We start from the raw sequence: 12,329 nt of genomic DNA on the forward strand, positions 1-12,329 counted from the left end.
CTTCCTTCCTTCCTTCCTTCCTTCCTTCCTTCCTTCCTTCCTTCCTTCCTTCCTCTCTCTCTCTTTCTTTCCTTCTTTCTTTCTTTCTTCTTTCTCTCTCTTTTCTTTCCTTTTCTTTTCTTCTCTTTTCTTTTCTTTTCTGAGACAGAGTCTTGCTCTGTTGCCCAGGCTGGAGTGCAATGGCATGATTTCGGTTCACTGCAACCTCCGCCTCCCAGGTTCAAGCAATTCTCCTGCCTCAGCCTCCTGAGTAGCTGGGATTACAGGCATGCACCATCACGCCTGGCTAATTTTTGTATTTTTAGTAGAGACGGAGTTTCACCATGTTGGTCAGGCTGGCCTCGAACTCCTGACCTCGTGATCCACCCTCCTCAGCCCCCCAAAGTGCTGGGATTACAGCTGTGAGCCACTGCGCCTGGCCTGTCTCCTTTTCCTTAAAAGGCTGATAATACATTAGGATAAATTTGATCCTTTTATACCCTTGTCTTTGTATTAGTCAAATAAGTACCAGGAGTCTTGTGGCTGGGGCTTAACTTTCCTCTTACTCATGTCATTAACTCCAGTGGGATTGTGGCCAAGTCAAGAAGGCCTTGTGGGTGCTGACTAACTGATTCTGCTTGATTTCCTGCTTTGTTCAGCTTCTTCCTGATCCTCTTGGCTTTCTTTTCCTGCTTTTGAAAACCTTCCTTTTGTTTTCTTAAGTCATTGTCTCTTTGACATGAGAAGCACTTCAGTGGAGTGGAACAAAAAAGAAAACCTGAGTGTCCAGTGGAGAATGAGTTTTCTCCATGCCACTGCAACCTTGGGCCTCTGGAGAGGAAGGTATCTTCCTTCCCCCTCCTCTCCTTTCTTTCCCAAACTAAGATAAACCTGGCTCAGGGGAAAATTGAGTTGGCTGTCCCTAGGAACTATGCTTTCAGCTACAAACAGCAGCCAGGAAAAGGCTACCCTGAGTCCTGTTTCCTCCTGTGTGTTCCTGTCTCTTTTGGAGCTATGATCATTCAGGGTGGGAGTTGTGTATGGGAAGGAGAGGCTTTCTGTGAAGGCTCAGTGGTCCTGCTATGAAAACTTTAGGCCCCTTAGGAGCAAATAAGAGGCAACCAGTTTCCAACCAGATTGAGGCCAGCTGCTTTCTGACTGTGTGTGTTTGTGTGTGTGTGTGTGTGTGTGTGTGTGTGTGTGTGTGTGTGTGTGACAGAGTCTCGCTCTGTCGCCCAGGCTGGGGTGCAGTGGCATGATCTCGGCTCACTGCAACCACTGCCTCCCAGGTTCACGCCATTCTCCTGCCTCAGCTTCCCGAGTAGCTGGGATTACAGGCGCCCGCCACCACGCCCGGCTAATTTTTTATACTTTTAGTAGAGACAGGGTTTCACCGTGTTAGCCAGGATGGTCTCGATCTCCTGACCTCGTGATCTGCCTGCCTCTGCCTCCCAAAGTGCTGGGATTACAGGCGTGAGCCACCGCGCTCGGCTGCTTTCTGACTTCTAACTATGATCCACAATTTATATCATGACCCAGCTACACATAAAATTGTCCTTGTTCTTCCTATGTGTGACGCATTGTATGTTTTGTATTCCATTTCATTTTTCTTATTACTGGCTCCTCTCTCTAAATTGATTTCACAAACTGCTAAATGAATTGGACCTGAAGTTTAAAAACTGCTGTTGAATGATCAAAAGGGATCTGTCTTAGATCTTTCTCTGAATTTTCTGGTTCCAATAACATATCTATTTAAGTGCCCCAAAACATCAAGAGGCTTAACAACTTTGTACCAATTCATCCAGTAATTCACCTTTGTTGAATCTACCTTACAAAAGATTGTTGTTAAGAGACGGATCAAGGGATCCTTGTGCATGTTCTGTTTTTAGCCAGACATTTGACACATTTATGGAAAAGATGAAAACTGGATTTGATTTTACATTGTGAAGGAAATTTAAAAACATTGACTTCAGCCTTATTCAAAGATTAGATTCAGTTAAAGCAGTTGAACAACTATGCCCAAAAATTATTATTATTATTTTTTTGAGACAGAGTCTTGCTGCACCCAGGCTGGAGTGCAATGGCGCGATCTTGGCTCACTGCAACCTCTACCTCCTGGGCTCAAGCAATTCTCCCGCCTCAGCCTCCCAAGTAGCTGGGATTACAGGTGCTCGCCACGAGGCCTGGCTAATTTTTGTATTTTAGTAGACGCAGGGTTTCACCATGTTGGCCAGGCTGGTCTCGAACTCCTGACCTCAAGTGATTCACCCACCTCGGCCTCCCAAAGTACTGGGATTACAGTGAGCCACAGTGCCCGGCCCCAAAGAGTATTTCTTAATGGCTCAGTGTTAACATGGAGGAAAGAGCTGACAATACACCACTGGCCTCAAACTTAAGCTCTAATACTTAGAAACATCTTATTACTGATTACTTAGATGAAGACTGGAAGATAGTTTAGCCAGTCTAGAGATGGAAAAGTAAAATATTTGGGTCAAAAAATCAGAATCTATCAACCTGGGCAACATAGGGAGATGCTGTCTCTACAAAATATATATAAAAAAAATATTGTGACGCATGGTAGTGCACAGTTGTGGTCCAACCTACTTGGGAAGCTGAGATGGGAGGATCACTTGAGCCCAGAATGAAGGCTGAGGCTGCAGTTAGCCAGGAGCATGCCATTGCACTCCAGCCTGGGATGCAGAGTGAGACCCTGTCTCAAAAAAAAAAAAGGGATCAAGATGGGTAAGAAAGATGCAAAAACATTAAGAACCTCTGTCAAAGTTCAAAATGCACGAAAACTGGCTGGGAGCAAACATGAGTTTTTCCTTTAGGATGCTGCTTAGCAGCCTCTCTTCCCAGTAAAAAATGTCTTCAGACATTGCCAAATGTCCTCCAGGGCACGGGATTTCCCCTGTTGAGAACCACTGAGGTAAACTGATGTACTACTAGAGGAAAGACCTAATGAACTTTTGTCGACAGTAAATGCAATCTAAACATTGCCAGCAAAGGTCACAAAAGAAATGCAATCCAAGAACGCATGATTCCTACCAGTAAGAGTAACTAATAACGACTGCTCACTCTGTACCTGGCACAATGCCAAGGCCCTTCCATGGGCATCCTCACTTAACGCCCACATGACCTATAAGGTAGGAATATAATTGTCTCCATTTTTCAGATGAGGACACCGATGTCTAGGGACATTAAGTGACTTGCTCGAGGTCTCACAGCCCAGGTGATAGACCTGAAGCTGTGTCAGTCCAGAGCCTGCCCACTGCCCACTATGCAACAAGAGTTTCACAACCATATACCAGGCGCACACACACAGGAAGCAGCCAGTGCCCTCTGCGTAGACCTAGAAATGACTGAGAAGTCAGACGTAAGTTACAAGTGACCCAGAGAGTCTCCAGAATCCCAGACTTGCCCTACAACTGAAGTCCCAGCCTCCAGTCAGCTCACTGACTTAATTCATACAAAATCCTAGTATGTTTATTCTTAGTAGGACAATAGAGTGACTTTTAGAAAGATTGTCAACAAATAGTTAAGAGCATGCAGCGGCACTTCAGGGGTTAAGTTTCGGTTATCTGGAATGGTTTCCGTTTGGGGACCCCAATCCTTGATCATTGTGGCTCCAGGTCCAGACGTGGAACTCACCAGGATCAACACTTCCCCCCGCCCCGCCCCACCCAACCCCCCACCCCCGCACCCCCCGCACCTCCCGCAAATGACTGAGAAGCTACAAGGGATGCCTGAGCCCAGGGGTTTGCAGGTGGGCGTGACCTGTCCCCTCCTCTCCCCTAGTGGCAACCTTGCAGCTTGAGTCTGTCGACCTGCAGAGCTCCAGGAACAACCGGGAGCACCACACGCAGGAGATGGGCGCCAAGCGGCTCACTGTGCGCCGCGGCCAGCTCTTCTACCTCCGGCTGAGCTTCAGCAGACCCTTCCAGTCCCAGAGCGACCATATCACCTTTGTGGCTGAGACCGGTGAGTTTGCCCTGCCCCAGGGCCCCGCAGGTTCCCTCTAAATGAGGGCATTAACAGAGCCTGCCTGCAGGGCCCCTGCCTTTCCCACCTGAGCTGCCCGCCACTCTCTTGTCCTGGGAGCCTCAGGCCCCTCACGCTCAGGATCCTGTTAGTGCCGTTGAGGAGAGATTTGGTCAACTCTGCAAACTGAGGTTGTGGCAGTTCACAACCAACCTGTAGATACACAGCAAGCACTGTGCTAAAACTTTACACACATTAGCTCATGTAATCCCCAGGACAAGACTTTCAGGTGGTACTATTATTTTAAAAACGGAGGCCTGGCCGGGTGTGGTGGCTCAAGCCTGTAATCCCAGCACTTTGGGAGGCCGAGACGGGCAGGTCACGAGGTCAGGAGATCCAGACCATCCTGGCTAACACGGTGAAGCCCCGTCTCTACTAAAAATACAAAAAACTAGCCGGGCGAGGTGGCGGGTGCCTGTAGTCCCAGCTACTCGGGAGGCTGAGGAAGGAGAATGATGTGAACCCGGGAGGCGGAGCTTGCAGTGAGCTGGGATCAGGCCACTGCACTCCAGCCTGGGCGACAGAGGGAGACTCCGAGATTCCGTCTCAAAACAAACAAACAAACAAAAAAGAAAAAAAACACGGAGGCCTGGGGATCTTAAATGGTTTGCCTGAGGACACTCAGGGGCAGTAAAAGCCAAAAGCATTAGCAAGTGGTTGGAGAAGGTGAGCATCCTTCCAACTCCCCTGGAATCACATATCACACAGGTTTTTGGAGCCTCACTTTGGGGTCATTCTCTCCCACACAGGACCCAAGCCCTCAGAGCTGCTGGGGACCCGAGCCAGATTCTTCCTCACCCGGGTCCGGCCCAGGAATGTCTGGAGCGCTTCTGATTTCACCATTGACTCCAACTCTCTCCACGTTTCCCTTTTCACACCAGCCAATGCAGTTATTGGCCATTACATTCTGAAGATAGAGATCTCTCAGGGCCAAGGTCACAGTGTGACTTACCGGCTGGGAACTTTCATCCTACTTTTTAACCCTTGGAGTCCAGGTAGGATGTGCTCACAGCTTGTAATGCTAACCTGATCCACTGGGAAGGCCCTGTGAGGTTCTTTGGAAAAAGCCCAGAAAATAAATCGCCACATAGCTATGCAATGTAGTACCGTGTGCTCTCACAAAAATCATCCTGACAAAGAATTTCTAATGGCATGAGGAAAGTATTCATGGTGTGATGTTAAGTGAAAACACTGGAACATTTCCTAATTGTATTAAGTATGCATGCACAGAAAGAGAGAGTGGCTAGAACACACCAAAACATAATGGTGGGTGTCTCTGAGTAGTGGGAATGAGCAGTTTCCATTGTCTTCTTTCCATCCATCTGTATTTTCTGACTCTCTATAAGAAACCAACCCTACAATCAGTCACTTTTACAATCAAGAAAAGATCGTTGTTTTTTAAAGTACACATTGTATTTCTGGCTTCTAGAAAAGCATATAGTAGACCTTTAAGGGGGTCCAGTCTTAATTTCTGTTGCTATCAACCCATCAACTGCTCCTCCTGTTTTCCAGAAACACATTGTCATTACTGTTTTTTAATTTTATTATTCTGTTTTTCGGTTTGGGGTTTTGCCCCCTCCACTACTCTTAACTGCCCAGAGGACGACGTCTACCTGCCAAGTGAAATACTGCTGCAGGAGTATGTCATGCAAGATTATGGCTTTGTTTACAAGGGTCATGAAAGATTCATCACCTCCTGGCCCTGGAACTATGGGCAGGTAACACTGTCACCCAATGTGGGCCTGGGGTGGGCTCCTTAAGGCTGGTCCTTACACAGCCCTATCATATAAGGCTGTTACATTACACCGCCCTCACGGAGGGCCACTAATACAGGTGAGGGTGTGAGGGGCTGGGCCAACTTCACATCCAGTGAGGGGGCGAGGAAGGGGTGGATATCTTTCCTTTTTAGCTTTTAACATTTTATTATGAAAACCTTAAAACATAATCAAAGTAGACAGGCTGCTACAGTGAATCTGCCTGTACCCACCTCTCGGCTTCAGTAGTGATTGGTGTATCATGAGTCTGTTTCATCAACACTGGGGGTTTGTAAACTACAGCCCACAGACCAAATGTGGCCTACTGCCTGTTTAGCCCACGAGCTGAGAATAGTTCTCACATTTTTTAATTGTTGAAAAGGAATTTTAAAAGAATAATATTTTGTGATGTGAACATTATATGAAGTTCAAATTTCAGTGTTCACAAATAGCATTTTATTGCAACATAGCCATGTTTATTCATTTAGATGTAGTCTGTGGCTGCTTGCATGCTGCATTGGCAGAACTGAGTTATTAAGACAGAGACCTTATGGCCTGCAAAGGCTAAAATACTTACTATTTGGTTTTTTACAGAAAAAGCTTGTCCTTCTTTGGTCTGTACTCCTCTGCCTCCACCCTCGCTCCCCACTCCACCACTAGATTTTTTTTTTTTTTTTTTTGAGATGGAGTCTTGCTCTGTTGCCCAGGCTGGAGTGCAGTGGCATGATCTTGGCTCACTGCAACCTCCATCTCCTGGGTTCAAGTGATTCTCCCGCCTCAGCCTCCTGAGTAGCTAGGACTACAGGTGCGAGCCATAATACCCAGCTAATTTTTGCATTTTTAGTAGAGATGGGGTTTCACCATGTTGGCCAGGCTGGTCTCGACCTTCTGACCTCGGGTGATCCACCTGCCTCGGCCTCCCGAAGTACTGGGATTACAGCCACAGCTCCTGGCCAATTTTTTTTTTTAAGCAAATTACAGATACCGTATCATTTAATACAGTGACACTTCAGCATATTTAATCCAATAATACTTCAGAATATAGTCGTGTAAAGGATGATGATTCTTTCTGCAAAACTTAATCAGAATAAATGATTGTAACTGAAAAGAAAAAAAAAAGAACAGTAATTCTTTAATAACATCCAATATCCAGTCAGTGTACAGAGGGGGACCTTGGCTCTGGGCAGCGTCTCCACTCTCAACCCCTGCAGGCATAGTTTCTCTCTCCCTCCCATTGCCACCGCAGTCCTGCCCACAAACTCCAAAAGGGAAGAGGTGGGGGAAGCCTTGCTGAGGGAGAGCACGTTTTCCCCATTCTCCAACCATGGCGACCTGTGACCCTCTTTGAAACTGAGACAAATACCTGTGCATTTGGCAGCCAAAGGGTGGTGGCAAACATGGTGCACGTCTACCACGAGCCCACTCTGGCTCCTCCAGGGCCGCAGTGTCTGCTCTGAGCTCCTCTACCTGATTTCGAGACTGGCGTGCCTGGCCCTACATTGATCTCTAGACTTTTTCGGCTCTGATCCCTTCCCTGCTCCTTCAAGTCCTCCAGACAGGAGTCTGTCTAAATCCTTGGTACCCACCATGCTCAAAGACCTCAGGTAAATGTGCCCACTCTCCTCTTCCTGTCCACCCAATCCGTCAAAGCCCACTGGCACCAAAGCCTTCTCTCATCTATCCAGCCAGCGGGGATCTCTCACTCTCTGAATTCTGCTTCCATTTTTCATCAGAGCCACACAGTTTAGTTTTTCAGAATTTCAAACCTCGTACATTTCCAATTTGATTTATACGTTCTTCAAAGGCAGGACCTTGTCTTATATTTAGCACCCTCCCCCCATCCCCACATCCCCATATACCTGCCATCCCCAAAAGTCTGTTAGTGACTTAAAGTTTCAGAAGTCTAGACATTTGCTCTTCTTTTTTCTCCCTTAAAATCACTGGGAAGTTTGAAGAGGACATCATAGACATCTGCTTTGAGATCCTGAACAAGAGCCTGCATTACTTAAAGAACCCGGCCAAAGACTGTTCCCAACGGAACGACGTGGTGTACGTGTGCAGGGTGGTGAGTGCCATGGTAAGGATGGATGCTTCCCGCCGTCTGAGGACAGTCTGAGCTTCCCCGGGAGCTGTGGAAATTCACCCATCTGTCCTCTGCAGATCAACAGCAACGATGACAACGGCGTGCTGCAGGGGAACTGGAGCGAGGACTACTCCAAAGGGGTCAGTCCTCTGGAGTGGAACGGCAGTGTGGCCATCCTACGGCAGTGGTCAGCCGGGGGCGGGCAGCCTGTGAAGTACGGACAGTGCTGGGTCTTCGCATCTGTTATGTGCACCGGTGAGCGAAAGATCACTCACTTAGGGGTGTGATTAACTTCATTTTCAGAGAAGTTCCATAGCTTGCCCATGGCCCCACAGCTGGGGGTGGTGGGCACCCAGGCCCTGAGCCAGCACACCATAAGTCTCGAGGGATCCTGTGCATTTATGTAAGGGGGGTTTGACCTGTGGCAATCACCTCACAGTATCCTTGGTGGGTCAGTCAGACTGTTATAACTGTCGTCTGGAGAGACAGCTTGTGGTCCCGAAACAGAAACCCAGTGGCTTCTTTCTGCTACCAGCTCAGGCATCTCAGCTCGAGATGAGCCTGGCACGGAGGGGCAAGTGGAAGCAGATGGTATGAGATAGCTGACCTCACCCATAGGCAGAGCTAGCAGCTCCCAAATGCTTCACTGAGAGATCCTCGAGGAGTTATCATTATAGACTTGCCGCTTTGCTGACTACCCTTAAAGAACATCAGTGTTTTATACAGTATCAATTATTTACAATTCAGTGCAAAGTCGTTGAGCAGATCATCTGTGAAGATGAGAGAAAGATGGAGAGTACTTGTCTCACCCTTGCAAGGCCAGAATACCTTACACAGGCCTGTCCTGCTACATGATGGAGCTTGATAAGCGTTTGCTGAACTAACAGGGTGACTCTGAGTTGGAGAAAGGAGAAACAGAGAATGGGGAGGACAGAGACAGGAGCCAAAAACAGGGGCAGAGGATTTTTGGAGAGGGGCAGCAGAGGCTGGCAGTTATATACAGGTGCTGCAGACACAGAGGAGGTTTAAATCTGAGTGTTTGAATCCAGTGACCTCACTTTGCTCAGGTGTGAAATGAGGCTAGGGCTACTCTGGCACTCAGTATTCTTGGTTGTTCCGTGGGCTGGGAAGTCCCCAGGCTGTGGCTAGGTAGGTGGTGTGGAGGAGGCCTGGGATGAGCAGGAGAAGGACAAGGTCCACCACCGTGCTCCATTTCCAAGCCTCTCCCCACTCCCAGGCCCTTGAGTTATGGAGCCGCTGCACACTGGAGGAGCTGCCCCTGCCAAGCTTCCTCTGGCCGCTTCCAGCCCGGGTGTAGCTCCCATGCCTGCTAAGGATCTGTGACAAGCCCAGGAGCTGTGCTGTGAGTGGGCAGGTGACGGTAGACAGGCGGCCCTCTTGGGGGCTCTTCAGTGAACCACAACAAAAGGATTGGTCGCTCTCATTAGTCCTTTTACTTCTCGAAGCTCTGTAATCCTCCTGGCAGCCTCAGTAGGCACTGTCTGCCCCTCCTGGGAGGGAGAGGAGTGGGATAAACCTCTCTGAACTCCTCGCCGTGCTGGCAGATGTCAGGACCCACGTCCCTTCAAGGTCACACCTGGCTCTTGCTGGCTCTTGGCTTGACTTCATCTGGCTCTGGGCAGGCAGGTGTGTGTGTGTGTGTGTGTGTGTGTGTGTGTGTGTGTGTTTTGGGGGTAACGTCTACACTGTGTGACTAGATTTGCAAAATCATTAACTCAGCTTTTAAAAGCCTTTGTAGCAGTATCACGAGAAGCCATAAGAGGGAGCTGCTACCTTATTAAAGACGGTTGCTGGTTCTGTGGTTTCCCCTTGTCTCTGCTGACGGTTTCCACGGTCTCTAGAAGTCTATCTTGTCCCTCTATCCATTCTGTAATTTCTTTCATACCTCCCCCTACCTCTTGTCTTTAAGTAGAATTACAGATCCCAAATTTCAGAACTAGGGTGGGAGGAGGGCGATAAAATAATCTGTACAACAATCCCCTGAGACACGTGTTTACCTACGTAACAAACCTTCACGTGTACCCTCAAACCTAAAATAAAAGTTAAAAAACATTGTCAGAACTAAATTTTCAGCCTCCTGAGTAGCTGGGACTACAGGCACGTGCCACCACACCCAGCTAATTTTTTCTGTATTTTTAGTAGAGATGGGTTTTCACCATGTTGGCCAGGCTGGCCAGGCTGGTCTCAAACCCCTGACCTTGTGATCCACCTCTGCCTCCCAAAGTGCTGGGATTACAGGTGTGAGCCACCACGCCCGGCCCTCTGTTTTTAACTTGGAAAGTTGCTGAGTGGAAAAACTCCTAAATGATAAATTGGATTATTGTTAACTGTTGTTTTAAGCGATCCTCAAATGATTCCTCTCTCCTTGTGGGATGTTGGCCACCGATGGGGCAGCAGGGCTCAGGGACTGGGTGTGGGGCTCTGGGAATAAAAGAGTTACTGGTGTGGTTCCCTAAGCGTCTTGGCTTTCTCTCCTCCAGCTTGAAAGTTACACATTATGCATGGAAAACCAATAATTTTGTCTGAAATGAACTGAGCGATTCTCTATACTTTATTTTTCTCTTTAGTAATGAGATGCTTAGGTGTTCCAACCCGTGTTGTTTCCAATTTCCGTTCCGCGCACAACGTGGATAGGAACTTGACCATCGATACGTACTATGACCGAAATGCAGAGATGCTGTCAACTCAGAAACGAGACAAAATATGGTGAGAGGCACTGTCTTGAACCGCTCTCTGCTCTGTCCCAGGGAGGGCAGGAAAACTTTGACCTGGTTCTCCCTGACTCTTGAGGCAATATTGCAAGATTGCCCTGAACATTGCTGCTAATGCTCAGAGAAGAAGAGAAGAATTCCCCAACCTAGGAGGCTGTTCTGGCTAATTAGGTCATCACATTTAACTCATTTCAGAGATAGAAAACAATGGGATAACATTCTGAGGTCTCAACCACATGACTAGCTGGGCATCTTCTGAACACTGTCCTCAAAAGTCTTTATTCATCTTCTTCTTCCTTCTGTGAGTCTCTGTTTGTACCACTCTGTTTTCCCAGAAGTCAGGGAGAACCTGGACTGACTGCTTCTGTAGACCTCTTCTTGTCTCTCTTGACTTCTTCCTCTCCCGCCCCACTCCCTGTCTGCATACATGTGTGCGTGTGCGTGTGTGTGTGTGTGTGTATCTCTGTGCATCCCTTTACTTGTGTATCTCTGGTTTCTTTTCCTGGTTCCTTTGTTCTTCTCAGCTCTACCCTCAAAACTGGTTTCCTGTTTTTCCTTTTCTAGCCAGTTTCCAGATAAGACCTTTTCTTTTTTTTTTTTTTTGAGACGGAGTCTCGCTCTGTTGCCCAGGCTGGAGTGCAATGGTGCGACCTCAGCTCACTGTAACCTCCACCTCCTGGGTTCAAGCAATTCTCCTGCCTCAGGAGGCAGGAGTAGATGGGACTACAGACATGTACCATGATGCCCGGCTAATTTTTGTATTTTTAGTAGAGACGGGGTTTCGCCATGTTGGCCTCGAACTCTTGACCTCAGGTGGTCCACGCGCCTCGGCCTCCCAAAGTGGGGGGTTACAGGCCTGAGCCACCACAGCCGGCCTCCAGGTAAGACTCTGAGTTGTGTGAGAACTACCTGCTGTCCTAGGAGCCCCCTCCCTCTCTGAGTTTCGATTTTCTTGTCTGTAAAATGAAGATAACGTCTACTTCACAGGGTTGCTAGGGTGGGATGAGATCAATGCTGGTAAGGAGGGCTTTTCAGCCTGGGATCCACAGATAGACTCCTAGAGGTCTGAATCATCTCTGATTCAGGAAGCAGTGGTGTATCTGAGGATGTGTAACTTAGGTACAGTTCTGTCTTTGAATGCGTATCTTGAGTCTAATAATGAGAAAACATCAGACAAGCCCAAAATGGGTGCTACTCTGGTTTTAAAAAATAGATAAATAACATAAAGATTGTTTTCATTAAAAGCCCAGACTTCACCACTAGGCAATATCTCCATGAAACAAAACTACATTTGTACACCTTAAATTTACGAGAGAGAGATTTGTTACATTTCAAATCCCAATGTAACAAAAGAAAGAAAGGTGGAGGAACTGTTCCAAGGTCAAAGCAGACAACACGCTGCGTAGCTGAATGCAGTGTGTGACCACAGACGGCACTGCGTACCGCTTGGGAAAAGAAGGCTCTAAACAATGTCGTTAGATCAACTGACAACATTAAAATATAGACAGTAAATTAGATAAAGGCATCATATCAATACCCAATGTGCTAGGGTTGATAAACTATACAATCCCTATTCTTAGGAAATACACACTGAAGTGTATATGTGTAGATATCTATTCATGTCCACACTGAAAGAAAGCAAATGGGGCAAAATGTTAACAACAGATGACTTGGGTAGATGGGTGTTCTTTGTACCATTCTTTTTTGTTTTTGTTTTTTTGAGACAGAGTCTCGCTCTGT

The 12,329-nt window shown here is 47.4% G+C and overlaps 1 protein-coding gene across 1 annotated transcript in view; it reads left to right on the plus strand.

Annotated features, from left to right (window-relative positions):
* The window catches only part of LOC111529172 (protein-glutamine gamma-glutamyltransferase Z-like), a 46,245-nt gene that overhangs the window by 27,148 nt on the left and 6,768 nt on the right, over positions 1-12,329 (plus strand). Inside the window, exons 3-8 of the mRNA XM_023196041.3 lie at positions 3,778-3,960; positions 4,770-5,015; positions 5,620-5,738; positions 7,723-7,851; positions 7,935-8,112; positions 10,446-10,584. Coding sequence (XP_023051809.2) covers positions 3,778-3,960; positions 4,770-5,015; positions 5,620-5,738; positions 7,723-7,851; positions 7,935-8,112; positions 10,446-10,584 — 994 coding nt within the window. The remainder of the gene's footprint in view (positions 1-3,777; positions 3,961-4,769; positions 5,016-5,619; positions 5,739-7,722; positions 7,852-7,934; positions 8,113-10,445; positions 10,585-12,329) is intronic.

The sequence above is a fragment of the Piliocolobus tephrosceles genome, unplaced genomic scaffold (genome assembly GCF_002776525.5).
Source record: "Piliocolobus tephrosceles isolate RC106 unplaced genomic scaffold, ASM277652v3 unscaffolded_108, whole genome shotgun sequence".
Lineage (NCBI taxonomy): Eukaryota > Metazoa > Chordata > Mammalia > Primates > Cercopithecidae > Piliocolobus > Piliocolobus tephrosceles.